We start from the raw sequence: 24,452 nt of genomic DNA on the forward strand, positions 1-24,452 counted from the left end.
TTTCTTGTCACTTTCACTTTTCTAACTGAAGTTGCCTTCTAATGAAAACAGTTTTTCTCTGCCAAAAGAAATTGAAACAAAGGAATTTGATTTATGTTAATGTTAAATCAAATTTTTATATCTTTAAGTCTAAAATTCAGTGTATCAGTGTTGAAACTGGTATTTCATGCTAAATGTATAAAGTGTTCTGTAATATTTTAGGTTAGTATAATTCATAGACTACATAATTCATGTAGTTTTATACATCAGACTTTAACTTTGAAGTGGGAGAGGTTGTGATTCCCTTACCCATACTGGACTCTTCAAAGCTCCTTGTCTCTGAAGTTTATGGAGGCTAAACTCTTATGAATATAAATCCTTTCCTACAAATGGAAAAAATAAGCCATGAAATAATTTTACTGTTATTTTCACTGCTGGTGATATTTTGTTTTATCTTCATAGGGAAAAGTTTTCTTATTCATACTTAAAAGCTAGGAGATATATTAATTAAAGCAAAAAAAAAAAGGATTCTGAGAAAGAAAACAGAAAACTGTAGAGGCCATGTCATTCGTTCATATACTACACGTGAAGGGTGTCCTTTCCACCCCAGGTATTCATTTAAAAATCCTCTACATTTCAAGAAGACATTTATCAATTTAGAAAAGGTCATTAATTTAAGAAAGCGCAAACTAAAACATAAAGACTTGGACCTAAAAGCCCATTCTCTGTTCCAACAAAAGCTGATTTTGTTGCAGAATGTTCAGGCCTTTTTAATCTGTCCAACAGTATTGATACCGTTCTGCTTGCCTTTTTTTTTTAATAGGTAGTAATTTCAATAATGTATCTTCACACTGTAATTGAATAGATAATTTACTTGAAAAAAAAATACCCCAAAGTTCTTTCATGTAGTGTTTCAGTTTGACCAAAAAAAAAGTACACTGTGGGATATTTATAGTATTTTTCAATCTATTTTTATCTGTAGACTAGGACTGGTAACTGATTTAGGGCATAAGGGTTAAAAACAGGAAACCGTGGTTTATAAAGTAGGTAGTATCTCCAGAGTTTCCAGAGTTAGACTGCTTTTATTACTGACTGAGTATCGTGTTTCAAAACAACAGGAGGCGGGGCACCTTGAGACCAGTCTGTGTTTGGAGGATGTGACAGGAAATGCTTCAGAGGAAAGCTTGTGTTCCTGGTACAGGTCAGGGGGGTACCCGTGTTTTCTGTACACGCACTGTCTTTCTGTCCAACTCTTTCTCAGATACTCTTTATACAGTCAGATTGAGTATAAGTCTTGTGCAACACAGTAAATTTCCTTTGACCTTTGCATTTCACTTGTATTTTTCTTCTAGTGTTTTAATGGAAAGTTTTGTCATCATCATAGTTGAGGAGCATGTGTTATGGTTATTATTAATTACAGTAATTAGAGAATCCAAGTTAAGAAAGTAAAAAGGCATGAAGAAGCAGGGGTTTAATCTTGAATAGCCTTTTCAATGACAGGTTGGCAGAACCAGTCAAAACCCAAAGCCTTTGACTCAGCAGTTCCACTTCTAACAAGGTGTCTTAAGTCAGTTATTCTACGAGAATACAAGGTCTGATGTGGTTGTGTCGTTATTTATGACGGTCGATACTGAAAGGCAGCAGGACTGTCGAGTAGTAGGAGAGTAAGTTATGAATAAATAAAGTGAAAAATAAAACAAATAAATCAGAATAAATAAGAAGATAAATACCTTATGGCAGATCTGTGCTGTAGAATACCAGGCAGCCATTGAAAACTGTAAGGTCAGTGTGTGCACACTGGCATGGAAGAGTGTGTGTGGTGCATCATGGAAGGAAGCAAGCAAGTTTCAAGAAAAGAATGTGTACTGTAATCTCATTTTTTATGGAAAAAATTTATATTCGTTGGAAAACATCTGGAAGAATACACACCAAACTAGGGAGAAGGATAAAGGGAAAGCTTACTGGACTTGTATGTTATTAGGAAACTTACATTTCTGTATCTTAATTCCTTACAATGAGCAATTTTTTCAAATTAAATTAAGAATGTAGGCTTGATCAATTCAAAATTGTTCACTGTTCTGTTCTTTATTGTGGACGTTCTCTAGAGGGGCCTGCCTAGCAGTTTGCCACACTTATAAGAAGACTCAAATCTGCCTGTGTAACACTTTTTAACTGAATGAGCATTTTCCCATACTTCAAGGAAAACCTGAAGTTTCAGTGAATTAACTGGTTTTCCAGCCAGGGTTTAAATCCACGTCATTGCATGCCCCCGTGTGCATCACCTGTTGCAGGCTGCAGCTGGGATTGGCACATAGGAGCGCTGCTTCCTTTCCACCTGTCTGGGAGCATTTCTCCACACGCAGTGCGGAGGGTTCTCATCAAACAGAAGCGCTCTGTCTTATTGCGCCAAACAGTTTTGTTTCAGGCACTTGCTTTCTTGGGGGCTGTTTCAGAGATGAAGTGAGGCTCTCTCCTGTGGAAGGTGGCCATGTTTTCCAATCTGGCTGTGTCCCCAGTGGTGTGTAAGCCCTGTGAGGAGGGGGCCTTTGTTTTTTGTGGGTTTGTTCTTGAGGTCACTCCATGTCCCTAGCACATGGAATAGAGTCTGGCATGTAATAGTAATAGGCACTCAATAAAAATTTTACTAGTTATTCCAAAATTAAGTGTCCTCCCTGTTTGATTAAAACAAGTAACTGACAAATAGAGCAAGAAAAGAGACTTCTTTTCCGCTTTGTTTTATGAAAAACAAGACCATTGTTGGCAAAGATGTTCTGAGGTCCAGGCCCCCTTACGAGAAGCCCACCCTGCGAGGGGCCCAGAGGCTCTTGCCCAGAAGGGCTGGGCTCTGCCTTCTCCGTGGAGAGTTCCCACCTGGGCCACTGGGTGAACTGCTCAGTGACGGCCTGGACTGATGCTGCGTGGTTGGGGGCACTTTTTTAGTCAAATATCATGACACATTCTAATTTCACGTTCAGAGCATCGAGGAGATAATATTGTAAATACTTAGAAGCTGCTCTCATTCTGTGTCTATAACATGGGAAGCTGTGGGGGAGGAACCTTTCTACAAACACTTAACTACTGCATCACAGTAAAGTAGCTCTCGTCCGTTTGCTTTATTCTTCCTGTGCACATGCTCACGTTGCCAGCTAGTCCCATCAGGTCAGCACTTACGACCCGCTGCTGTTGAAGCCGAAGCTGAAGCCAGCACATCTGCCGAGTGTTCATACGTTCTGATAAGCCGAGCATCTTCCTAGGTATCTGGCACAGTGAGCGTTGAATGAGTGTTGAATGCTCTGTCATTTGGAGCAAGCTTTTTTTTTTTTTTTTTTTTTTTTGCGGTACGCGGGCCTCTCACTGTTGTGGCCTCTCCGGCTGCAGAGCACAGGCTCCGGACGTGCAGGCCCAGCGGCCATGGCTCACGGGCCCAGCCGCTCCGCGGCATGTGGGATCCTCCTGGACCGGGGCATGAACCCGTGTCCCCTCCATCGGCAGGCAGACTCTCAACCACTGCGCCACCAGGGAAGCCCCCTGGAGCAAGCTTTTTGCTTTAGGATGTAGCTAGGAAAACGTATTTAGCCTCAGCAATATTCTGTCCTGCTATACCTTCTTTATTCAAGTTGTATTTTTCAAATGGATCCTGAAAAATTGTTTCAGAAAGACTGTCTTTGTTTTCTTCAAGGCGAGACCGGATGCATTGTCCAGATTCTGCACCGTGTGTTTCAGAAAGAGAAATCAGTGTATATTTTCTAGTGGTTATGGCTTCTAGCTGACTTTTTATTTACGTCTTAAGAAACGGCACCTGAAATAGGTGGGCTTCTCTGGAGTCCTGACCCCAGGGTGTGTGCGTGCTCTTCGGTGGGGAGGGACGGTCTCGCCTGTTTGGCTCACGGGGGCGCACCCCACTGGCCGTGCCCAGCACATGTTTGAAGAATAAGGGAATAAACACACATCACATTTTCATAACAGCTTTGTTAGCAAAGCAGATGTTGTCATCTCTACCTTGTGCAAAGTAGGCAGTTGTCTAGAGGGTGAACTGATTTTTGTCTTATGGCCACATCATTTGTATGTAGGTGAGCCAGAACTTAGACCCCGAGTCTTCTGACTTTACACTGAGTGTCCCTTCTGTCACCTTGATGAACTTGAAAGTCATCATTAACCATTAATGTTCATAATATTAAAAGCATACAGATAAATGCAGTGGAGAGAGAGCATGGATCACTGAAGTTCACTAAGCATGGTCCCTTTGTCAGTGTCGTGGACCCTTTGAAAATTGTAACCAAAATCCACTCCTGATCCCACTCCGGGCGTCTGACCACAGTCCCTGTGGACGCATCCCCAGCTTCCCCGCCTGCCCTCTGAGGCCTCAGCCACGCGGATGACAAAACGTGCCTGCAGCTCTTCTCGGAGCTTCCCCTGGGCCGAGGGGTACCCTCTGGTGCCTCCACTGTGCCAGGCCTCTTGTGCTTCAGGTTTGAAAGAGCCTACATCCTCCTACAGTTGGATTTGGAGCAACATTTTAAAGCAGGAAACTCAACAGGCAGTTAGACCCAAGGGGCAAATCTGCATTCAGGCTTTAGAAACACACCCGAAAGTGTCAGTGTGGGCCCTGTGAGGTTCAGGGCAGGGGCTGGGGAGCAGGGCCACAAGCAGGGTGACACTGGCCTTGTGTCTCTCCTTAGAGGGAGGAATTGAGATTCCGACCTCGGAAGACCTCAGTGGTCTCATCTGTTGCACGCTTGTGGCCTTCAGACCTCAGTCCCTGGACACGGGGCATCTAGGCCCCAGCCCAGTGCCCCTGGTTGCCTCCACTTCCCCACCCCCGCACACCACCCCTCACCTTTCAGGAAGATCACAGAAGGGACAAGCAAGGAAATGGTTCACAGGTTAGCGTCCGTCGGAGAACAGCAATCGTTTTTACAACACAACTCTTCCACGTGGGCACCTGGCACTACTTCTCCCTGCCCCTTGGACACAAATATGAGCACCCAGCACCTTGGGGTGAAACTCGGGAACTAGCACTTTGGGGATTTACGCACATTCTGCCTGGAGGACCCAGTGCCCAAGCACCTCCGACGTGTGTCCGGAATGTAGTCGAACCAGCAGATTCACGCTGGGTGAATGAATCCATTCCCTTAGCGCTAACCAGTTTCAGCACAGTGGTTAGCTGTTCGGAGGGAGGCTGTCAATGATTGATTTTTGTAGTTTTAAGTTTTTATTGTTACCACACCAGCACGTGTGTTGCTCCGGAGTTTGTGATCATGTCTCGCGAGCTCCCTGGGGCCGCCTGCTCTTTCAGACCTGCCGCTGCCCCTGCCCCCTCCTCATGGGACTGTGGGCCCCCTGCTCCCCTCTTGACGGGACTGTGGGCCCCCTGCCCCCACTCCTGATGTGACGTGTGATGGTCCAGGAGCAGCTGTATGTCCTCTCATGCCAGGACCACAGCTTTTCCCTTCTCTGTTTCCAACGTTACCCCCTTTTATTTTTTCTAATATTTATTTAGTTGTACCGGGTCTTAGTTGTGGCAGGCGGGCTCCTTTGTTGCGGCTTGCAGGTTCCTTATTTGTGGCATGCATGTGGGATCTAGTTCCCTGACCAGGGATCGAACGTGGGACCCCTGCATTGGGAGCACAGAGTCTTACCCACTGCGCCACCAGGGAAGGCCCTTCAGTGTTACCCCTTGAAACAGTTGTTTGGGAGGAGGGTAATTATTTCATTCTTTCTATTCATCAAAGGAAAGTCTCCAGGAAAGATCAAGTGTTCTTACTTGTACAAGGCTGAGGTGCTATGCTCCTCCCAGCCTGTTACCCTGTAGCCACATAAAACGGGAAGCTCGATTGCTTTTTCAAATTTTCTATCAACGCACACATAGTCGTGATGCTTAGAAGCACCTGTGCTCTTATTCTTACCTCCACAGCTGTGTGTTTGGAGTTGGATTAGTGAGTTAGATTTACCTCTTCCTGGGGGGGGGCTTAATGGCCGCGCCTAGACCCGTGCTCTTGCCAGGAGCCGCCGCCTCTGGGGCAGCGTGGGCATCGGGCTCAGGGGGAGCAGTCACCCACACGTAACCTCAGCTTGCTTCGTCCTAAGTCCAATTTTCTGCTTCTCAGGCAGCTCTCTGGCCCCACTCGTCTCTGTTCCCTTGAAGAACCTGAGGAGCTCACAGCTGCCCTCATGTTCCAGGCACGTGGCTGGGCCCAACTCCTGGTGCTGGTCCCAGCAGCACTGACAGGACCCTGGTTTCATGGAGACAGAGGCCGTGGGAGCCCCTCCTCTGGCTTACACCCTCACTGGCCCAGTGTTGGGCCGAACTTCCAGTAACTGCGTTTTCTCTCTGTACGTGCGTAAGCCAGCCCTCCACACGGTTGCAGTTTAAAGACTCGAGACCTGAGTCCAGTGGTCACGGAGTTGACCCGAGCACAGCGGCTGAGGCCTATGGGCCCCGTGCTTGTGGCCTGCCTCACGCCCAGCCTGGGGCCCTGGGGGACAGCCCTCCTCTTGTGGGCAGAAAGCTTTCCTGGTCGTCAGCACAAGTCACATGTTCTGCCTTCGCTGATATGAAGACTTGTTACTCTGCAGCTGTCCTTTCTCTCAGGAAGAATCGACCTATTTCTGGATTGTATTTAATTATTCTTCAACCAGTTTTCTCAGTTACTCCGTCAGCAAAATAGAGTTAAAAACATCTGCACCTCCATATCCCCAAGAAATATTTATGAGGTTGGCTCCTCAGAAGAAAAGCCGTGTGCCTCCTTACACACCAGGGTACATGGCAGAACCAGAAGCTGGCTGTGTATTGAGAATCTGCAAATGCCAGGTCAACAAGGTGATTGCAGTTCAACTTCCCTAAATAATCAGTAGCTTGGACGACATTGGAAAAAGATCCTCCTCAACATCATCATGATTTTGCAATACAGTAGAATTTTCTGTTTTGTAGAGAAGGAATTGTCAGTTTGTGCAATTCTAGAAGGAATCCTGAGAGATTAATTCCACTCCAAGTGAAAGCCATTGTTTTGGAGTTACAATAAAGCAGCATTTTGTTTTTATTTTTTTTTTCTTGCAAAATAGCAAAGAAGCTCTGAAGGAGACCTGTGAACACCAGGACCCCCTCACGGCAGCCCCACACGGGTGCGTTCTCACACTCTTGTCAATAGAAGGCGAAGCTGGGTCCCTGTCTTCCTGCCTCAGGTCATTGCTTGTAGAGAGGAAGCTGGACTGGCCCCACGCCCACTGCCTGCAGACGGCGCTCTGCCCTCTCGTGTGCGCCTGCCCTGGAGGGCAGCCGTGCCATCCTGAAGTCGTGGGTTTGTCCAGTCTCTAACTTGCTTTACAGAATCAGGTTGGAGTGTGTCTTTTTCAGAAGTTTCACCCAGAACTAATTTTTTTAAGATCAAAATAGTCATTCTGCATAATAATTCGACTTTTATTTGGAAGTAAGGTGCTATAGTAGATGTTTAGCATATGTTTCATAAGCCTTGGTAAATATCCTCCTCTGTCCTCTGGTTTTTGTCTGGGGTGGGTGTGTGTGTGCGCACGTGTGTACATATGAAGAATACATGTATGAAGAAACTGAAGGGCAGTTTTAAATTTCACTTTTGAAGCAGACTGATCAGCAATTACAGAGAACAGAACAATGACAGAAATGGAAAAACAATGAAAGAAAACTCCTAATTAACTTAACCTTTTTTAAAAATAACTTCACTGAACATAGCCCTCGGGCCATTTGGCTCTCAGGCGCCCTGGGCCAGTACTGCCCCTCCGTCTCTCCTGGAAGGTGTGGGGCAGGTGCAGCCACAGCAGCGCCCACACTCGTGTCTCCACTAAATGCCTTTCCCTCCCCCATCTGATTTCAGGTGTCAGAAACTACTTAAAAGAAGCATTGGTGAATATAATTGCCGTGCATGCAGAGGTAAGCCGTCCTTAGCTGTTGCTAAGGGACGTGGGTAACTGGAGAAAAGAAGAGGAGGCCAGTTCGATGGGTTTTATGTTGGTCTTTTTCCCTTCAAAATGTATTTTTGGTGTAAATAAAATACACCCCTCATTTCAGCGCACGCACGTGTGTGTTTTAACCGTGAGAGTCTTTTTCTGAAATTGGGTATGTTTTTTTCTTATAATTAAAACTAAACTCATGAATATTTGAAAGGTAAAGAGAAGAGAGATTGAAAGGATGTTTTTCCCTAACTTGGAAAATTCCTTGCCCTGTTTTTAACCAGTGTACAAATAAGTGCTGACATCTTACTCTCACAGCTGTGGGGCATGTTGGAAAGAAGTTAGGCGGTGGCCTCCCCTCAGCGTCTCACAAAGGTGCCCCTGGACGTTGGTGCTGCTGGTCACACCCAGCCTGCCCTCCCATGGCACTTTCTGCTTAGTGTCCCACCGTTGTCCCTGCTGTGACTGCCTTTGTAATTCCGCAGTCGTGGACTTTCAGGTTGGCTGCGGCCAGTGAACTGTTGTCCACCAGATGAAATGGGCCCAGCAAAGAAGTTCTCAGTAGAAGATTTCAGGCGCAGCTGACCGCTGCTCGAGAACCTTCTGAGTGTCTGCGTCTGGTGCAGGTGCATCGGGGGGTGTCAGGTTTACGTCACCCTCCACATGCACACGTGCTGCCTGGGTTACCAAGGTGAACTGGAGAAATATGGATCATTAAGGCTGAAACAAGAGCGAGCAAAGGACACAGATTGCAGCCTCCACCTGGCTCTGAGTCTGAAGCAGCCAGAGCAGAAAGCGGAGTGGGGTGTCTTGTAATTTTCATTTCCTAGTGAGGCAGAGCATACATGTTTCTCCATAAAGTAACGTTTTTATGTGATTTGACTCAGGCAGGAATTTACCATGTACATCTTTTTATGATGAGTGATATACTTTCAACCCTGATTTTATCAAAGACATTTAAAAGTGCTTTTGTGTTAGGTTAGCTTCCGATAAAGTTAGAATGCAACATTAAATCATCAGGCAGTGGAGACATTTCCGTCGTAGGTGGGCAGGTGGTAATCAGAGGAGCTGCAGAATATGTGGGCATTTTAGTGATGATGGTGGTTCCCACTGAGGCAGCTTTGATTAACGTCCACTGTCGGTCGATGACCATGACGTTGTTTGTATTAGGCTTTTCAAGGCCCTTTTTAATATATCCCAGTGGCTGAAAGCAGAATTTTGTACTTAACATTTACTATTTACTATTCCCACGTGATCTTGCCCCAAATTTTCTTCAGTACTCAGGTTATGTTTGGGTTGACCCAAAGGTTTAATACTAGTGATTGAATCTGAAAAAAGGAAAAGCTAAAAAGAGAATACGATTTAGTCTAACTTACAAATCAGGATAGTAATACGTTTCACCAAATGTCCAAATGTCCAAACTGTTAGTTTGAAAATATCAAAATTCAAAGCTTGAAAACAATGTTTTTGTCAAATGAAAGGAAATATATATTTAATTCAGCAAAGAGTAAAATCGGGAACTCTGTTGGCCAATACAGAATAATGTTTCCAGTATGAAGTAGCATTTGTTTTGACCCAAGGAGAGTCTGACCCAGTATGTTTTTATTTCTATAATTTTCTCTTTAGAAATCGTATTTCTTCTTGTGAAAAGGGTAGAGGAGGAAGAAATCTTTAAAACTATTTCAGTTTGTCACCATCAACAATACCTTTCAAAACTACATTTGCCAATATTTTTTAAGAGGAATGTTTTTTGTCACAAATCAGTGAATACAGCTTGTGTGCAAGCCCATGTCTGCCTTTCCTTCGTTAATTCTGATCCTGCAGAAATACAGCTTAGGAGACCTGGGGATTGTTTTGCTATGTGCATCCCTTTGTTTTTAACAAGTTCTGGTCAAGGAAGGTCCTCATAATGCATCATTTCGTCTTATTTTCAACCTTCTATCAGGTGTTCACTATTTCCAAAGACCTGGTGCCTCGGGTGCTGTCCAGGGTGGTGGAAGCAGTTTCTGAAGAGCTGAGTAGGCTGATGCAGTGTGTCTCATCCTTCAGCAAAAACGGAGCATTGCAGGTACCACAGCCACTCAGTTCTGTGTTTAACTTAGTTGTTTGAAAACATAGAGATGTGTTTTCAGTCATCAGTCTCAGGAGGTCCAGACAGGCTTCGTGTTTTTCTGTGGATCTGCTGGTTGGAGAGCTACATGGTCTCCTGTGTGAGCCATATCCATGATGTCGACAGTTCCAGAGTTCCTGTCCCTTTAGAGTACAGTGACTCTTGTGAAACTGTCTGAATGCAGATCCCTTCTGAAGTTCTGTGATTTTTTCTGTTTTACAGTTGTCTTCACCATGTTCAATTTAACAGGAAATTTTTAGAAACTTCCTTGTAAATAGTCTTTCCAAAGCATTCGATGCAGTTTGCATAGAAACAACAAATAACTGTTTTTTTCTACTCATATTCCATTGGTTTATGTTGTATTTACTTAAATTACATAATTACAATAGCAAAGGTAACTTCTGTAAGTCAGGTGAGCCTTGGTTTGCCTGTAGCCAGATCAGTAGGAACCAGGGTGTGCAGGCCTATGGGGGCGTGAGCCCCTTTGTAGGCCCTCATGCCCAAGGGCATTGTGAGGGTGTCTTCTTAAAGTACCAGAAGTTTTGCTTCTAGTAATGGCTGAGGACCTCCTATCAGGCCAGCACCCTACAGATAACAACTCTAATCCTGAATAATACATAAAAATAAAAAATGTAAAAACAAAAACCTGAAGACTCTAGAGAGTGAACATGAGTGGCTGATTCTGGAAGAAATGGCACTTGGGTGAATTCCTCACTTTTTATGGATTTTGGCCTGAATGCAGGCCCAGGGGAAACTAAAACTACACAAAACCTGTTGTCTTTCAGTTTAGAAGAATAGGCTTCAGGGCAGCCACAACTACAGGAAAGCAAGGGAGGTATCCCAGGGAGCAGAAAGCAGGAGTCGTAAGTTCTGTGTATACACTGCCTGTGTCTCTAGTTGGCCCCTAAACCACACGCCTGGTCAAACTCCACTCCAGTCCACGTAAGGCAAGAACCAAAGTGAGCACCGAAAAGCTGCCCCAGAGCCGAGAGTTTTCAGTTTGAGTCCAGATACATTTATTGCTTGTTAAAATAAACAAAAATCAGCTCTTCAGAAGCATATTATAGAACCCAGAGTCTTCTCAAGATAACATTCACAATGTCCAGGATACAATCCAAATTTAGTTGAAATGCACAAGCAAAACAAAACAGGAAAACATGACCCTTTCTCAATAGAAAAGACAATCAACTGTGACCAGCCCTGAGATGACCCAGTTGTTAGAAATCAGACAAGGATTTAAAGCAGCTGTGTTCAGTGATGTCAAGGAGACTATGCTCCTAATGAATGAACAGACAGGGAATCTCAGCAGAAAAATAGGAGCCCGAAAATAGGAACTAAGTAGAAATTCTGGAGTAGAAAAGTATAATACATTCATATTTTAAAATATACTTGATGTTAATAACAGCAGGATAGAGAGGACAAAAGAAAAAAATCAGTGAATGTGTAGACCAAACATCAGTTATCCAGTATGAAGAACAGAGAGAAGAATAATTGAGAAAAAATAAACAGAGCTCTAGGGACCCTGGGGCATGTGATTCCATGTCCAATCAGCAGGTGAAGGATGGTCCACATCATTAGTTATTTGAGACATGAAAACTGACACAACAATGAGTTCCCATCCAGCAGGAAGAAGAAAATTAAAGACTGAAAACACCCAGTTTTGGCAAGACTGTAGAGAAGCGAGTTCTCACGCATTGGCAGGAGTGTGAAATAGTACCGCTGCTTCGGGAAAAGTTCTTGCAGTTTCTTTTGAAACTAAGTATACGCTTACCCAGCCAAACACTGGAAACAGCCCAGGTGTCCATCAATAGGGTAAACAAACAAATGGTGGATCCATAAAACAATTACCGTTCAGCGTCAGGGAAGCCACGTGAAGGGGGCCTTGTACTGGATGGATATCATTTTCGTGGAGAAAACCCCAGAACGACACTCTCCCCTGGGTGGTTGACACCAGTCGGGGAGCTGAGGGGGCTCTGCAGGCGGTGGTCCTACACTTCGGGATGGTTCCCGCACACAGCATGTGCAGCAGCCCGAACTCACCAGATGTGCACTTGAAGATTTGTCCATTGTGCAGTGTGTAAGTTTTAACTCAAAGAATCGAAAAAGTTGCAACAGCCTACTCCAGGCAGTGACGCCTATGGCAGATGCGTGTGCTATGGAGAACGTTGGCAGCGGAGTCTGTGCTGCACAGATGCTTGCTGTAAAGTTCTCCCAGAGTCTCTGCACTTGAAAAAGTTCACACAGAAACACAGGGTGAAAGGGATTGAGCATGTGTATTGACCTGGCAAGCTGGCGAGGGGAAAATCCATCACAGAAACTTCATAATATTTCCATGATCATGGCTGTTCTAATAGTTGTGCAGGAGGAGATCAGTAACAGGAATTGTGTATGTGAAGATGAATTGAAAGGAAGTTGCAGTAGCTGTTTTGGGCCTAAGCGGTCCTAGAATTACAACAAAAAGCTCCCCTCCCTGCAGATTTTTTCTGCAGCCCATTTAGCTGATGACTGAGTTCCTCTTGCAGGAGGGTCAGCAGGAAGGGGCAGAAAGAGACATCGGAACCGGCTGGAGGCCCGGCCTCCTGTGCTCTGTGCCTCCTGGAGACTGGCGTCAGTTGTGTTGTGAAACGTTGGCCACTGCCGTTGGGGATATCTGTGTGTGACCTCCTCCTGATCAGATGGCTCTGCGAGGCCCGCGTGAAGGGTTGGCCTGGCCATCAGCCTAAGACCTTCCCGAGAGCCGCCGGCAGGAACGTTTTCTGGCGAACGGTCCATGTGTTTTGTATAAATAATCACAGCTTTTACAATTGGCATAATTCATAATAGGGTAATTCCTTATCACTTTGTTTGAATAAAATTTCTAGCAGATACTAGTTTTACAGTGATTTAATCCTTCTCCTAAAATATTCAGCTGAAAGTTCTACCTTGTTTTTTCTCTTTGATGTTTACCTTGTAGGTTCGTTTTTATATACACTAGAATATAAACAAGAGAGACAGATTGTCATATCTACGCTTTCTCATTACAAACTGTTTCAGGCTTCTAAACCCCTGAAAAATGAAGTCAGCTTTTATCTTGATTGGTTAATTTAAAAACTAGCCATGTCTTTCATTGTTGTTTGTGTTTTGTGCACACCTAGAAGTGAGGGCCGTGTCTTTAAAACAGTCTCCTAGGCAGCATGCACACTGCGGTACCTGAGGTGAAGGAGGGTGTCCCCGCTGGAGGCCCTAGGGCTCCGAGGGCAGCAAGCTGAATGCAGAGCACACCCTCTCCACCCTTGCCAAGAGGTAGAAGCGTTAGGTTAGCTTGTTTTTTCTTAAAAGTCTTATGCAGATGAAATTCACATGCCGTACAGTGCGTCTGCAAGATAAAAAGAATACAATTCAGTGGATTTTCCTCTGCTGTGTTCACATAGTTGTGCAGTCCATCACCACAATCCACTGTGGAACGCTGCATCACCCCAGAGAGAAACCCCAGCCCCATTAGCGGTCACCGTCCACGTCCCTCCCAGCCCCCACCCCAGCCCCTGACAAGCACCTGTCTGCTTTCTGTCTCTGGTTTGCCTCTTCTGAAAATTTCATATAAGTGGAATCATAGAATATGGCTTTTTGTGACTGGCTTCTTTCACTGAGCATAATGCTTGCAAGGTTCGTCCCTGTTGCAGCCTGTGTCATGCTTTGTTGTGCCTGAATAATGTTCCGTTGTATAGATATGCCACATTTTATTCGTTCACTCATCATTAGATGGACATTTGGGTTTGCGCTTTTTGGCTGATACAAAGAAAGGCTCTGTGAACACTTGTGTACAAGTTTTCTGTGGACACATGTTCTTATTTCTCTTGGGGATACACCCGGGACTGGAATCGCTAGGTTATATGGCTACTCTGTGTTTAGTCTTTTGATGAACTGCCAGACTGTTTTCCAAGTAGCTATACCATGTGCTTTCCTACCAGCAGTGTATGAGATTTCCAAATTCTCCACATCCTCGTTGGCACCTGTGACTGTCTGGTTGGTCGTAGCCGTCCCTGTGTGTGTGAAACAGTATCTCATTCTGTGGGGTCGTCACTTCTGTGATGGTGTCCTTTGTAGCACAGAATGTTTTGATTTTGATGAAGCCCAAATTATCTAATTTTTCTTTTGTCACTTGTACTTCTGTTGTCATTTCTAAGAAGGCAGGCCTAGCCTAATGTCACAGAGGTTTACTCCTGTTTTCTTCTAAGGGTTTTATAGTTTTTTCACTTACATTTAGGTCTGTGATCCATTCTGAGTTAGTTTTTAAGGAAGGGACCCACCTTCTGTCCTTTTGAGTGTGGACGTCCAGTTGTCCAGCTGTCCCTAGCACCATGTGTTGGAGAGACCATCTCTCCCACCGAATGGTCTCAGCACCTTGTTGAAAGTCAGCTGATCGTAAATGTAAGGGTTTGTTTCTGGGCACACAGCTGTGTTCCTGTTGATCTACATGTGTGTCCATGTGCCAGTGCCACACTGTTTGGATTATGGTAGCTTTGCAGTAAGTTTTGAAATCAGAAGGTCTGAGTTTCTCCAACTGTGCTATTCCATTTCCATATTGTTTTGTCTAGGATCAACTTGTCAAGTTTTGTTTTTAGAAAGAAAAAAGAAAAGAAAGAGAAAAGCCAGCTGTGACTTTCATAGCGCTGCACTGAGTCTGCAGAGCTTAGCTCTGAGGTTAACGTCGTGGAGCCTGGAAGGGCAGGGCAGGAGGCAGTGTGGCAGCCCGCGTCCTTCCACCTCCTGTCAGTCTCGGGACAGTGAGACTCCACTTCCTCCCCAAGGAGACCAGGGGAGGCACTGGTTGGATGGTGACGTCTGGTGGCTGGATGGCCCTGGCACAGTCCCTACCTTTCAGAGCAGGACACCTGCCTCCACACAGTCAGACTTGACTCTCAGACAGTTTTCATTGAAAGGGAACTTTGTTGTGGCCGGTTTCTTTGGGCTGATTTAGAAGGTCTGCTCACTCGTAACGAGCTGCCACTGTGGCCATGGGGGTCTGCCCTGCATGGAGCAGGCTGGGGGCTGACCCTCGCCTTGTTTCTGTTTGACAGGCAATGTGGTTCTCATGGTCACCTGTCCCTTTCTCACCTCCAGGCAAGGCTTGAAATCTGCACCCTGAGGGACACCGTGGCTGCTCACCTGACGCCAGAGAGCAGGTGAGATGCTCCGTGGCCGTGCTGTGAGTGTTCCGAAAACCCCTGTAAAAAAGCTCGTCGTACAGGTGTGAGGTCCCAGGTGAAGGTGACTGATCACAGTGAGCGCTTCTGGCTGTGGTCTCATAGTTCATGTGTGATCAGTTGTTTTGTTAAAAGCACAAACCTACAGTAAGCCAAGGACTCCAGAGACTGCTTCTTTGTAGCACAGAAGGAAAAAGGGTTTAATGTAATTTCATGTTTCTCATTCACTGAGGTAAGTCTTAGTCTCATAAGCGGTATAGCAGAGCATTGCATACTTCTTTTGAAAAGGAGAAAATAAGAATTGAGTCAGTCTATTCATCACAGACTCTGAAGGACAGTTCAAGCATCATGATGAGTATCAGCATAAGAGGAAGACCTTGTGGTTTCTCTGCAAAATTTTGTAGTGGAAATTTGATGATAATTTTTAGCTGTTTTGAATGAAAGTCAGGATTTCCTATCATTGAAACATCACTTGGTGAACTGAAACAGCACTACCTACAGAAGATTGTTTACCCCATTGGCAGTATTGCCTGGGAAGTGTTGCGTCCACAGGGAAACTGCTTAAACACGATGTGCGATGTACTTACCATTCGTTTCCAGCTTTGGACGGTGTGCTCATGCCGTCATCCTGACTGTCATTGCTACAGCTGAAAGGACTTCTCCATTTTTTCCTAACACATGAGGTTATTAGCCTCTTACTTCTGGTGGCTGACCAGGAGCCTTTCTGGTTTGTTCCCACCACTGCTGCTCTGCACCAAGTGCTGAGTGATAGACACCAGAAAGCACCCGCCCAGGACCCATGGGTGCGGTGCTCTGTATGAGGATGGACCTGTGTGTCCTTCCCCACTGACTTGACCTTTCATAGCCCAGCTTCCTCATCTGTGACAGGAAGATAATAATACTTTCTAGGCAAAGTTTTGGGGGAATTAAATGGGAAACTATGTCAAGCCACCCACTAAACTCTTGGTGGGGTCATCTTCATCCTCTTCTTCATGGTCGTGATGTAAAAATAAAGAGCAGTGGCCTCACATTGCTCTTCATCGAATGAGAAGAGGTTTACAGGAAACCAGGTGACAGTGGAGGCAGTGGTAGAGACTTCCTCCATGTCAGGGAAGAGGACTAAGTGCCCACAAGCTGTGACCTGTCCCCACCGCGCCCCCATACCTGCCCCACCAGGAACAACTGGGCACCCTGCCAATTTCTGGGGCCCTGTTGGTACTTTGCTGTCTCTCTGTGTGTTGCTCTGATACCTGCCCCTAGTTTGAGAAACATTGCTCAGAAGTTTATTTCCTGGTCCACTGATGCAGACGTTTTCACAAAAAGAAAAAAATCAAAGGCCACTTTGAAGTCAAAATAATTACATTTATTTCTTTACTTTAGTCAGTAGTCATAAAACAAAGAGGTGAGAAGAACTGTTCCTTAGTGAACAATACAAGTTATTACCAAATAATCTCCCCTAAAATGCTTTAAACTTGATTTAGTAACTTTTCTGGTACTTTCTACTTTAAAAAGTTAAACATACCAAGTAGGTGGTTTTTAAGATTTTTTTTTTTTCTTTTTTCTTTTTTTTTTTTTTTTTTGAGGTACGCTGGCCTCTCACTGTTGTGGCCTCTCCCGTTGCGGAGCACAGGCTCCGGACGCGCAGGCTCAGCGGCCATGGCTCACGGGCCCAGTCACTCCGCGGCATGTGGGATCTTCCCGGACCGGGGCACAAACCCGTGTCCCCTGCATCGGCAGGCGGACTCTCAACCACTGCGCCACCAGGGAAGCCCCAAATAGGTGGTTTTTAAATCCACCCCATTTTCCGTATTTCATGAAATGAAATGATGTTGAATTACACACACACACACACACACCCCTCTCCATTATCGTACAAATTTTAAATATGATAACAGCTAAATCCTCTTAAGACATGTTCAGTTATTATAAGAGGTTGGCTGGAAATCAGGCCCTGCACAGGTCAATTCTAGAAATACCCCCTTTGTATACTGTTGCACAAGATCATCCCTGTTTCTACTTAGCCCTCTTCCTCCCTTACCAGCTGTTTCATCTATGTACTTCAGCTTTGTTTTGAAAGTAAAGACCTCCTTAAATTTAATGACTCCACACCAAGCTCTCACCTACCACAGCGAGTAGCACCCTTGTGTAAAAATCAGCTTCTTTGCTTTTCAAGTCGTGTTTTATTTGCTGGTTGAATTCTTCTGGCCCTGCTCCTACAAACCCTCACTTTCACTTTCACTTTTCCCCCTGCTTCTACTGGCTGCCCGGCCTGTATGTTTCTCTGTATGTAAGATGCGCTTTTTCTGACGTTTCTCTTCGCGGTGGGGCCGGTGTGTCCCTGCCTGGGATGCTGTCTGTGTTCCAGATCCAGTTTCAAGCAGGCCCTGGAAGCCCTGCCGCAGCTCTCGAGCGCAGCGGACAGAAAGTAAGTCTGGGTGCTGGTCTCAGGGACCTAAACTCCTCCTCTTCAGGTGGAGACTTGGCCTTGAGGAAGGCAGTACTCGGTGGCCCTCAGGTATGTGTTGTGTTAGCTTGTCTCCCACGCGACGGAAGGAGGTAAAACCTGGGTTTTATGACGATTCAGAAATTGGTTCTTTTATTGTTTTAAGTGACCGTACCAGTCCCTTAAACTTCCATAAGAAAGTTTATTTTGACTCATTCAGTAAACTATATTATTACCTGAAATTTTTAAGAAAATACTTCGAGAAACGTAAAAGAGAGGACAGCATAGTAAAATGCAGGACTCAATGATATTTTCCTTCCAGTAGGTCAGCAGTGTACATTTTGTGCTTTGTATAATATGAAGTATTAAAACTAAATTTGTAGACATGACATAATAAAGTTATATACGTTTTGCTAATATTGTATTAACGGTCTCAGCCTGACCTCAAACTTTGCTACTCACGTAACAGGAAATTCTGACCCGAGACAAAGTCTAGGCCAGGCAAAGGTCATGAGTGCCCGGGCTCCCCTCACCTGAGACAGCGGAAACACCGCCGGCCTGGGCCCCTGCCCCTGCCCAGCCGAGGTCCGCCCACCCTTGCAGTTGGCTGACAAGGCAGACAGTTACAGAGCCCTGACTGCGTGACACCCTCGTTGTGGCCTGGGACAGCACAGAGGATGTTGTGGACACTCAGAGGGCAGAGGGAGCCCGTGGGGTGTGGACGGGGCCGGGAGGACGGGCGGCAGAGACCCTCCTAGGCTCCTGCTCCTCTCGCTGACCGCATGGTTCAAATGCTGTCCATTCCTCTAGCGTGAACATCATGAAAGATTAAAGCAGCCAGGTATCATTAACATGTGCAGCTAGTGCTCGCTGCTCAAAAGACCAGTGCTTTTGAGGGAGTCAGGAGCAACAGACACCACAGTGAAGGCCAGGACGGGGGCTGTTTCAGATCTGCGGGGAGCGCCGTTAAACCAGGAAGTAGTCTCTTGACCCCAGTAAGCTCATTTCTTGGCTGCTTCCTCTGAGCCAGATGAGCTGTTAGGTCCCTTGTGGCCCCAGAATGATGTGGCTCTGTCAGGCCAGCACAGGGACCAGGCAGGTTATTGCTGGGGTTGGGACTGACCCTGGGTGTTCTGTGCTTAATTCACCCCTTCAGTCCCCTTCTCCAGTGTTTGTTAAAGGCAGAAATGCAAAATAAGAGCAACAGAAAACAGACCAATAGTTGCCAAGGGGTGGGGTGAGGGCAAAGGTGATGACGGACGGGCAGCATGGGAGGATTTGGAGGTGACGGGACCACTCTGTCCCGACGGCGGGGGTCTTGAGGCTGCTGCGGTGCGTTTAGCAACGGGCACAGAACTGATGCCAAAAAGAGTACATTTCAGTGTATGTGAAGTGTTTAAAATTAGAGGCTCAAATACCCAAACACCAGTCTGTTTGGGGGAAGCATCTAACTAATCTAGGGGAAGGGGACGGAAGGGCAATTTTATGTATAAAGGTGAGCACGTCTGTACGTATGTGTCCTTTCAGCGAGCTGCTTGGGTCAGCTTATTTCTGTCATTGAGTCCAGAATCCACAGATAAATGACTTTCCTGGCCCAGGGAGGCACCGTGGGGCGGGGCGTGTGGGGGACCAGACCGGGCGAGCGGGTCTGGGTCCCGCCCGCCTCCCGCCCGTGGCTGTCAGTGCCTCTCCCCACAGGCTGCTGGAGTTGCTGCTGAGCCGGGTCAGGAGCGGCGTGCACCTGCAGCTCGCCTGCTTCCAGGCTGCCCCTCCGCCTGCCGTGAAGACGCAGGTGCCTTCCAGATGACGTGCTCCCCTGAGCGCCCACAGGTATACCTGGGCGGAAAGCACCGGTTAGGCTTGCGATCTCTCTCTCTTTCCTTTCCCTTGAATTGGTAGCTTAGGAAGATGTTGGTATGTGTTATATTTCAACCAAAATGACCTGATGTAAAATGTCCAAGCAGCATTTGCTTTGTCGCTTTTATTACATTAGGCCCTGTATGACTTTAAAATACCTTTTTAAAACACAAAGCTTTCTCTCGTAGCTGCATGCTGCATGGTGAAGGCTGTGGAAGACGGGGCGGCTCACGCCTACACCGAAGCACCTTCCTGGGCCTCCTGCAGCTTCCAGGGCACCTGGGGCGGCAACGAGAGATTCATCAGGATGTTACATGCGAGCATCTGGAGCTTCAGCTGTCCTAAACTGTGCAGCTGTGCTTAAAACCTTTATTTCGTACAGATGGCTCCCGATTCAAGTAGACTTTTAGAAAAATGTGTGGTCTGAATAAAAAGGTGTGATATTTGGGCTGTGCTTTCTGTGGTCCTCCTTCCGTGAGTTAACTGCTGCTGGGTTTCTATGTTCACAGCACTCGTGACATCGGGCCTCTTTTGTGTGACTCGCCCTGAACCTGACGTGGGCCTCGCGGCATCGTGCCTCCTGCCCCAGGACCCCCTTGCACGTGTGGGGAACGGCAGGCCCAGGCGCCTCGCCCGCGCCACCCCTCTGGCACCTTCTGCACCACTTCTAGCCCCTCGAGTGGCCTGCTCGGTGGCCGCGGGGGCTCTGCTCTGGTGGCATCTGTGTCACCAGGCATGGGAGCTGCCGCTGACACCGTTACCAGAGCAGGTCAGGCTGCCGCGACCTCCTTCAGAGTCAGCTTCCCCAACCTGACTTTGTCACACCGTTTGCTTCAGAAAACTGAGTCAGGGTTTTAGATTTTTCCAGGGATGTCACAGAATCCCCATTTCAACGCTGGCATTAAGGTCTGTATTAATACGGGGAACTCTGCGGTCCGGCATGGCCATGTGCAGGGTCCATCGTTAGAAGTAAGTCCCTGTTGTGTTTGTGCATTTGGTGTTGGGGGATGGGGCGTGGCAACTAGAAGGGAAAGTTTCACCTTGTACAGATGTGCTGGATGAAGCTTATTAAGAAATGTATGGACTGTCGTCTATCCTAAGCATTTTAACCATTGTATCTGCCACGGCTGAGAACTAAATTACAAAACTCCAATCCTGAGTGTTTGTGTTATTTTAAATATCTGATGCAGAGCCTTCAGCCAATACAGAGTGTGTCTTTAATACAGGATGTAAGTTAGTTGACGTTTTTTCCCTAAGCATCTTTATTTCAGCATTTTCATTAGCTATGTAACTTTTTATATGTCTGGTTATAACCCTCACAATAAATATTGGGTTGGCCAAAAAGTTTGTTCAGAACTTTTGGGCCAACCCAGTGCTTAAATCCCGGTTTACCTTGTGTTTGTCTGATCATTGTTGGAAAGCATTACCAGGGGTCCCGCTGATTCGCCTCTTATTGGGGGCCCCGCCCTGTCAGGCCCATAGGAGCCAAGACGAGGACTTCATGGCTCAGGGAAGCACAATAACACTTAAGCAAAAGAGGACTAGGGAAGCACTTCTGGGGCTCGGAATGGAGCGTAGGAGCATAAGAACCTCAAACCCAAAGGCGGGGGTTCACGGAGGACTTGCTGGAAGAACAGCTGCTCGGGCTACAGAAGACGATTTAGTGGTTAAGAGGAGATTGCTGGCTGTAGTGAAGTTAGAAGAAAGCTGAGAGGTGAAGCAGGACGCAGAGCCAACATGCAAGAGGTGGAAACAGGCGCCGAGAAGGTGCGAGGCACCGAGAGGCCCTTGGGTCCAGCACAGCCACGTTGGCCTGGCCTTCAGCACCAGGAAAGTACTGGAAGTGGTCTGGGCTTGCCGAGACTCCCTGTATCTGTGTCCCATGAAAGTGCATGTTCCAGAAAATTATTCCCTCGTCACAGACAAGCGTCACTGCGGTGGGTGCGGCACCCAAGTCACTGTCCCGTCCCCGTCCTTCACCCAGTTTTCTTGAAGAAGGAGAACTGAAGAGCTTGCACTTGCAACTCTGATTTGGTTCAAGACGGTGCTGGGTCTCTGTCCTGATCATGTGCTGTCAGGCGTGCAGCTGGTGGTTGTATGAGAGCCACAGTGTGTTTGAACCAGCTTTTACATCAAGATGAGGGTTCTAAAATGAGCGTCAACTAGGTTTTATTTAATACATGGTTAAAGTAATTGTCATAAAACATTTACCTAGCAGTACTGTCGTGAAGGTAAATACGCTCTGAAATCTAAAACATGGATGTTTGATATGCATAACACAGAACATCAGTTTCAATGACTTTAGCTTTGCTTTAAATGCAGGTTGCGTATTTGTTATGTATGAGATTCATCATGCTCTTTGTGCACTGATGTCACCTCAGTTTCTGCTCACCCACAGTTTTCATTCAGTTTAAGTGTATGTATCACTGGAAAGCGTTTTTGTGCCTGGCCAGGTGATAAATACAAAAATGTTTTCCAGACAGGAGCTGGGTCTGCGGGTGTGCCTGTTGGTGAAAGCCAGGAGGGCCCCTCGACCCTCTGGCCCTGGAGCTGGCCGCACTGTCCTCCTCATCTTGGAACCATGACTGTCCTGGCTTGTGACTGTGGCCACTGTTGACCATTGTGCTGGTTTTCGTTGTTTCTGTCACATTTTTCTCGAATTTCCCTTCCTGCCCTCCCTGCCTACAAACCTCCAACTGGGCACAAGCAACCCCTGAGAACAGAGACCACTGCTGACTCTGATTGCCCGGGGAGGCCCGGGGACTTGAGTGGGGGCTGAGCCACAGCAGTCACGGAGCGACGGGATCATGGTGAGAGCAGAGGCCGTCGGCAGGCGGGGCGGGGGTCCAGGGGATGAGTGCCGAGAGGTGGTGGCTGGGCTTGGCAGTTTCCTGATCTCCTGAGTGACCAGAGAGCGACAGGGAAGGAGTCAGAGGAACTGGAGACTTGGCACCGACTGCCCACCGGCCGCTGGGTCAGCCCGCAGGCCCCTCCCGGGCTCCAGGTGTCCGGTCAGTTCTGTCGGGTCGCCGCTCCTGGGCCCTCAGCCAGGGACGTGCTGAGAGCCTTTCCTGCTGCCCTTGCTGCGTTTTCTACGTAGTCTTCCCTCACCCCAGAGCCCCTCCACCCCAGCTCTGCGGAGGGCCTCGCAGACGTGCTCAGGTTTGCCTGGAGCAGGCTCAGCAGGCCGCCCAGCCTGTTCCCTCAGGTTCCCGCCTCCGCCCACTGCTGGAGCAGCCACGGCTCCATCCCTCCTTGGTCTGGCAGCTCCCTGAGAAGGGTGGGCGGAGGTGAGTGTCTGAGACCTTGAGCAGCCGCGTGAGGACTCTGGCGTGGAGGCGCCTTCCCAGCTCTCGAGCCTCTGCACCGTCAGCCTCAGTGCCCGGCTCTGCCGCTCTCCGCTTGGAGGATTGTCTCCTTTTCCCAGCTCTCAGTTCCTGACGTTGCTCTGGGTTGTGATGCCTTTTGGTTCCTAGTGCTGAATCGAATGTCTTTAGATTCTGGGAAGTTGTCTTGAATCATTTCTTTGCATCTCCTCTGCCCCTTGGTGTGTGTTGTTTTGTTTTGTTTTTTTCTCTTTGTTTTTAGTATTAGGATCTCCTATCCTGGACCTTTTTAAAATTTTAAAAATCTTTTCCCTCTTGTTTTCTCTTTGCCTTTATCCTACTTTCTGGGAAACTTTTGCATTTACTGTCCAGCCTTCCTGTTGGGTTTTTCATTTCTGCTATGTTTTTTTTAATGTATGAGTTTTTTGTCCCCTGAATATTCTTTTTTATAGAGTCCTGTTTATTTCTTATTTCTCTGGGAATAATAATACGCTTCTAGAAGATTTTTTTCGTTTTTCGTAGTCTCCAGTTTGCTGTATTCTTCTGTCTTATGCATTAGAATAAATGTCATAAGCTTGCTTCTGATTTCTAGCAAGCTTGGATAGCTACTTATATTTAGCAGTAGGGCACTATAAAGCTGAATTGGATTGTAAACTCCCTGTGGTGGAAGGGGCTTATCAACTATGGGCTTCAATTAGGGTGGTCTGGATGGGCCTTTTCATTGGGGAATCCCCAAAATTGATATATTTAGGTCACTTCTCTGGGACTGATCAGATTTCCCAGAGGGGGTCCTTCTGACCTCATGCCAAGTGGGTATGAGGTGCCTTCAGCGTCTGGAAGCAAGAGCAGGAGGAAGGCTGGGAGGTCACGTTTTCAGGGCAGTACCCCTGCTCTCACCTGGACCTGGTATCACACAAGCTCCTGCATTTACCATCGTGGAGAAGGGAGCTCTGGCTCTGCTGAGGGGGGCACGTGAGGAGCCCTGGGAACATCTGCCTCTTCTTATCAGCCTTTGAGCCGACCATTCAGTTTTAGCCCAACTTTATCCCCACTCTTGGGAGTTCCCACACCACAAGTTCTTGAGCCTTTGGGGCTCAATTTTGCAGTGTAAACTAGGTTGCATCCTTGTTTTTCATACTGCCAGTTTAGGATCTGACTTTTTTAGGTCAGCTACATCAGTTTCCACTCACCCATATCCTTGGCAGCTTTTAAACTCCTGTGGCTATTTCGTCTCCTGTTCTCTTTTTTCTTTGCAGATATACCTATATATTTATTTCATTGTATTATTAACTATATAACTACATCTATACTGTTGTGTGCAGTAGATGGACTGTGTGCATATACTGGGTATGGATGCTGTATGTACACACACACACACACACACACACACACACAAATGCACTGTCATTTTCGTAGGGTTTTGGTTAGAGCTAAGGTTAATGTGTGGTTTCAGTCTGCCATCTGTAACTGAAAGTTCAGGTTAACTTTTTGTTTTGTTTGATCATAACACCAAACTCCTTACATGTGCATGGTCTTCAGGTTTGTTGCTCACAAGATATGATCATTTACTGCAACTTTCAAAAATTGAAAGGCGTGTTAGGGGAGAGGAGCCATGGCCTCCTGTTCTGATG

General features: G+C 46.6%; 1 protein-coding gene across 1 annotated transcript in view; it reads left to right on the top strand.

Moving 5' to 3' along the window:
- Window positions 1-19,943, top strand: part of EXOC2 (exocyst complex component 2) — a gene marked incomplete at its 5' end in the record, with an annotated part of 124,321 nt that extends 104,378 nt beyond the window's left edge. The window contains 6 exons of the mRNA XM_079713058.1: window positions 7,827-7,882; window positions 9,848-9,970; window positions 15,113-15,174; window positions 17,561-17,620; window positions 19,337-19,468; window positions 19,684-19,943. Of these exons, the coding sequence (XP_079569184.1) occupies window positions 7,827-7,882; window positions 9,848-9,970; window positions 15,113-15,174; window positions 17,561-17,620; window positions 19,337-19,445 (410 nt within the window). The 3' untranslated portion in view covers window positions 19,446-19,468; window positions 19,684-19,943. The remainder of the gene's footprint in view (window positions 1-7,826; window positions 7,883-9,847; window positions 9,971-15,112; window positions 15,175-17,560; window positions 17,621-19,336; window positions 19,469-19,683) is intronic.
- Window positions 19,944-24,452: the final 4,509 nt, after the last annotated feature.

Source organism: Hyperoodon ampullatus (genome assembly GCF_949752795.1).
Source record: "Hyperoodon ampullatus genome assembly, chromosome: 10".
Lineage (NCBI taxonomy): Eukaryota > Metazoa > Chordata > Mammalia > Artiodactyla > Ziphiidae > Hyperoodon > Hyperoodon ampullatus.